Source organism: Geospiza fortis, unplaced genomic scaffold (assembly GCF_000277835.1).
Source record: "Geospiza fortis unplaced genomic scaffold, GeoFor_1.0 scaffold474, whole genome shotgun sequence".
Taxonomy (NCBI): Eukaryota; Metazoa; Chordata; class Aves; order Passeriformes; family Thraupidae; genus Geospiza; species Geospiza fortis.
The window spans coordinates 245,391-250,765 of record NW_005054661.1 but is presented as its reverse complement, the minus strand read 5'-3'; the positions used below and the strand labels follow the sequence as shown (position 1 = coordinate 250,765).

Sequence of the window (5,375 nt, the reverse complement as noted above, 5' to 3'; positions counted from 1 at the left end):
GCCCCTGCTCGCCGGAGCCGCGGCAGCGAGAGCACGGAGGGGCTGGGGGTCCTGCCAGCCGCCGAGCTGACGACTGTCCAGTGCAAGAACATCCCTGACTACCTGAACGACAGGACTGTGCTGGAAAAGCACTTCGGCCAGTTCGCAAAAGTTCGCCGGATCATGACCAGGCGCAATAAAAAAATGGCTGTTCTCCACTTTTTTGATCATGTGAGTATCAGAAGTGGCATAACTCTTGGAAGTTTTCAGCCTGGAGAGGTCTCCAGGGATACCTTAGAGCCCCTTCCAGTGTCTAAAGGGGGCTTACAATAAAGAGGGAAAGCAACTTTTTACAGGGACAGACTGGAAGAGGACAAGGGGAAACAGTGTAAACTAAAATAGGAGTTAGATGTTAGGAAGAATTTATTTTCTTTGCTCTTTCTGAGCAAACCGGGCACAGGTTGCTCAGAGGTGTGGCTGCCTCATCCTTGGAAATGTCCGAGGTCAGGTTGGATGAGGCTTGGAGCAGCCTGGTCTAGTGGAAGGTGACTCTGCTCGGGGCAGGGGGGTGTAGCTGAATGGTCCCTTCTAACCCAATCCAGTTTCTGATTCTATGAAGAAAGACTTAAATCTGAGTGCTTGGCGTGGGTCCAGCAGTAATGAAAACTGCACTCTTGTTTGTAGAAAAGCAACAGTTTCTTGTGGAGCCCAATTCAGCTGATTGCATGTAGGTCTTAAGTGAAGTTAAAATGCAGCAACCAGAATTTTTGGGGGATTAGTAAATTTTTCTCTGGCAAAAACTGCACCGTGTGTTTCAGTGTTGTGATGCCAATAGGTTTCCTTGCTTTTCTTTTGTTTCCTTTCAGGCCTCTGCAGTTCTGGCCAGAAAAAAAGCTAAAGAGTTGCACAAAGACATAGTAACATTTTGGCAAAAGAAGAAAACAAGTAAGTCTCTGTTTCCAGACTACTGAATGATGTATAAATAGCGTGCCAGCTGCACTTCTTTTCCTTGATGTGCTGAGGATGATACCTAAATTATCTCTTAGTAGGTGATATCATGGTTGAATCCTTAATGCAGTATCCAATAGAAATATAGTGATGTTCATCTTTGTGCTTCTGTCCAGAAGTAGGATATTCTTTAGGGGTATAAGAAAACCCAGTCTGAAATGCCTTGCAGCCTGCCTCACATCATGGACTGGGATGTGAACATCTAGCTTTCAGGAAAAGGTTCTGAGAACCAACCTAAGGAAAGTGTCCTGAGAATCTCTGCAGCGTCTGCTGAGGTTGCTGTTCTGTGCATCAATAGTTAGACACCGTTTGAACCAAAAAAAGATAACAACCTACAGAGTTTAGAAGTGGGAAACCTGGATTCCAGACCCTGCTTGGTATTAGGGCAAGAGGAGATTGTTCAGTCCCCAAGGGAATACTTATAATGTCAGGTGCTTCCCTTTCTTTAGCTCCATGAATGCTGTGTGTGTGCCTGTGAGATCCTAGCCTGTGGGTGCACTTCAGCTGCCAGCACATGGATGGTTCACCTCAGCTTTGACCAGCCACAGCCTTGCCTTCCAGAGAACAAACAGCTGCTGAGTTGTCTCCCCGAAATTAACATCTTGAAGCAGCAGCTCCAGGGTTGCCTCTTTGCCAGTGTAATTTCATCATGGTGTTATGTCTGTGGCAGCATTCTGAAATAACTATTCTTGGAGGGTTCAAGAAATCCAGCTGGAAAAATCCAGGTGGAAAAATTGTCTCTGGAAGAAGAAATTCTCCCTTCCTGCAAGTGTTAATTCATGCCAACCTGAGTCTAAGATTGGATATGTGAAATAAATACTTTCAGTAGGAGCGCTTGGAGTTGTGCAGGTGAAATGGATATTGCATCCATTTGGATAAATTTGGATTTTGCATAGGGAGTTATGGCTTGTGGATTATATTGCAAATCTGAGAGAACTGTGATTCAGTTCAGGATTAGACTTCATTTATTGCTGATTACCATTATTGCTAAGTGATACTGTCTTGAAAAATACTTATTCTTTATAGAACAATGACCTTGACAGCAATTGGTGGAAACTTGATATAGCTCCTAGTACAAATTGTTGTGGAAGTTTTGCATGCATGTACAAAACTGGGAGTCTTAGTTTTCATCACCACCTTCATGGGGTCAGGAAAAAGCTGTTGCTTAAACTACTTGGCAGGTACATGGTTTCATATTTATGTGTGATTTCAGGTCCAGCAAAAAGGGAATTTTCATCCAGGGAGAAGAAAGCAGGCGAAGATGAAGGAAGACAAAGCAGTGAAGAGCAAAGCTATCAGCATTCCCCTCTTAGAAAACCTTTAATAAGATCTTCTGCTAGCAGTGTCATGCCTGGGAGAAGGTATGTCCTCTCCTCTGGGAATTCACCTGGTAGGAAATGGGGAGCTTGGAGAAAAATAGTGATCACTGTGTGCCAGACATAGTCACGTTCTCTTCAGGGAGGCTGCTTCTCTTCTTTTCTGATTTGTCTGGATTAGAAGCACTCAGCTCTCACACTTTGTCAGAAGGATATTCCTAATGGCTTATTAGGGTCTTTTATTTTGGTGAAAGTAAAAAATTTTGTTCATAAAAGCATCTGTAGTATGAGGCATGAGGAAAGTGAACAAACAGTGCTGAGCCCAACTAGGACTGAGCAGTAAGGACACTGTGGTTGTGATTCAATGAGCTTCTCAAGCAAGCAGTTTCCTTTGGAGGCAATTAGAGCTCTGTGGAATGAGAGTCTCATTTTTGGAGTAGTTTGGATCATTGTTTCACTTCAAGTGAACAGTCTTCCTGGTTCATGGCAGTCACAGAAGTGGTAAGATTGGTATCTTTGTCACACCTCAATGGTTTGTCTAGTCTGACAAAAGTAATTTGATATGTGTAATCATATAACTATAAAATTAGTAATATGTTATGAAGGAATCAGTATTCCTTGATTTAAAAAGCATGTTTGTACTTGGCCGTGTAAAATCTTTTAATAATCTCTGTTGCTGTAGAAAGAAAATTGGGTTTGTCTCCAGCAAGCCAGTGCCTAACTTAAAATACAAACTGCTGTGCCATAGTGTTGCAAAATGCTACAAAACCCATCCCTTTCTGTCTCCTCTATGGACTTTCTCCACAATGCCAGAACTCTTGGCAGCATTGTCAGGGCAGTGCTGAGGATTTAACCAGATTAACTCCCGGGGCTGGTGTTAGCGCAGCACATCCATGCATTGTTCATGTTTCCCTGTGAACAAAATACTCTTCTGAAGAGATGCTGGCATCCTAAATAGCAGTGAACTGATTAAGACCAGGGCATGTGCTAACATATTATTATTAATAGAAAAGTCTTCTGCTTTAGTTCTCCAGCAAAGAAGCCTGGCCTTCGAAAGGCGCTGCAGTTTGAAGCAGAGCTGTTTGATTCCAGTTCTGAAGGGCAGAGCTCGGAGGGTTTGGGAGCTTCACTGTCATCTCTCAGTAACCTGGTGGGATTGGTGGCTGAGACATCTGAAGAGAGATATAGGCTCTTGGACCAGAGGGACAAAATCATGCGACAAGGTAATTAACATTGGTTAATGAGTGTGTCATCTGCTTCTCTGCTGGAAAGAAGTGTTTGGATTTTGTGGCAAAGCTGTTGGGATATTATGGAAATGGCTTAAAAGAGAGTTTAATGTGGAACAGTCTATAAAATACTCTCCTAGAGTATTCTGTATTTTTTTTCTTGTAAAACACACAAATCTGTTCTACTTATTGCACATGCAATGTCTTGTGTAAGGGGACGGGTGGAATGTCCATCTTCTGTGAAGGAGGGCACATAGAGAGATCTGCTTCTCTAGAGACTCTTCAAAGAAGGTTACCCAAAACCTTAACTGCATTTCGTAGAACCACAGATAACAGAATTATTTGAGTTGGGAGGGGCCCTAAAGCTCATCCAGTCCCACCCCTTTGGCATAGGCAGGGACACCTTCCACTATCCCAGGTTGCTCCAAGCCCCATCCAGTCTGGCCCTGAACACTTCCAGGCGTGGGGCTATTACAGCTTCTCTGAGCAACTTGTACCAGTACCTCTAGTATTTCTCCAAATTCAAACTATTACACAACTGAGAATTATTTCAAGAAATGTCCTTCTGTTTCACAGTGATGATTGTAACACCTTCCATGCTTTTCTTGCAGTTTCAAAACTGATGCTATTTCTAATTTAAGATCTTATTTTTAATGTTGACGGACTTCTTGTCCACTCAATGCAGAATTTTGAATTTACTGTTCCTTAGGACAAAAAACAATGGGTGTCTTTTAAAAGCTTCAGTCTTTTCAGCAAAACTCGCAATATGTGCAATACTTGGACAGGCCTCAGAGTGGGGAGAACCCCCATCCTTGTCCATTTGCGACTAAGCCAAAGTTTGGGTACAGTCTTGCATGCTCAGGGCTGTTTTGGCGCATCAGGGTAATAGCTTATTGTGAAGAAAAAAACCCAAGACCCAAGGGATGCTTAGTGTTTGTTCAATTTTTTCTGTGGTTTTTTTTAGCTCGGATAAAAAGGACTGATCTTGGCAAAGCAAAAACTGTTGTTGGTACTTGCCCAGATATGTGTCCTGAAAAGGAGCGTTACATGAGGGAGACAAGAAACCAGCTCAGCATCTTTGAATTGCTTCTAGGCACTGATAAGGTATGAGATTCCCAGGATATCAGTATGCCTCATGCTCATTAGAGCTGTCAGTATTGTTTAGCTGATTACAGGGGTAATTCTGGTACAGAAATTCTGTAGGCTGTTTAATTATTGCCTTTGAATTCTGGAAAACAAGATTTGCTTTTTCACTATGTCATGTATTTTATTCAGTTATTTAGAACTGTACTTCTAAAGCTGTAATTACATATTATATGTAATTATCTATAGCTATATATTGTCTTAAAGGTTATGAGTTTGAGACTAAGTCAACACTTCAATAGTCAACTCCTTACTGAAGTTAAAGGCATAGGTGGGATGAAATCCTCTTTACTGCTGGGAAGTTGTACATACTTAGGTTTTTATTCTTTTCCTCACCTCTTGCAGGTGGATCATGCAGCAGCAATCAAGGAATATAGCAGGTCTTCAGCAGATCAGGAGGAACCTTTGCCCCATGAACTGAGACCCTCTGAGGTACTGAGCATGACCATGGACTATTTAGTGACAAATATTATGGATCAAGGAGAAGGAAACTACGGAGAATGGTATGATTTTGTCTGGAACAGAACTCGTGGAATAAGAAAGGTAAGCACTGTGGATGGAGGTGTTTGGTGATAAAAAGCAAAAGATCCCATCATGCTGTAAAAAAAGGAAGCAAAAAGCAATAGTTGTTGTAATGTTTTGAATTGCAGAGTGACTCAAAGCACAGTGAAATGGGTTTTCCAGTGGTAATGCCAGATGACTG

At 42.2% G+C, this 5,375-nt stretch overlaps 1 protein-coding gene across 1 annotated transcript in view; it reads left to right on the top strand.

The window, feature by feature from the left end:
- Positions 1–6: 6 nt before the first annotated feature.
- The window catches only part of MCM3AP (minichromosome maintenance complex component 3 associated protein), a gene marked incomplete at its 5' end in the record, with an annotated part of 20,591 nt that continues 15,222 nt past the window's right edge, over positions 7–5,375 (top strand). Inside the window, 6 exons of the mRNA XM_031064981.1 lie at positions 7–210; positions 846–924; positions 2,201–2,348; positions 3,330–3,526; positions 4,494–4,633; positions 5,018–5,241. Of these exons, the coding sequence (XP_030920841.1) occupies positions 7–210; positions 846–924; positions 2,201–2,348; positions 3,330–3,526; positions 4,494–4,633; positions 5,018–5,241 (992 nt within the window). The remainder of the gene's footprint in view (positions 211–845; positions 925–2,200; positions 2,349–3,329; positions 3,527–4,493; positions 4,634–5,017; positions 5,242–5,375) is intronic.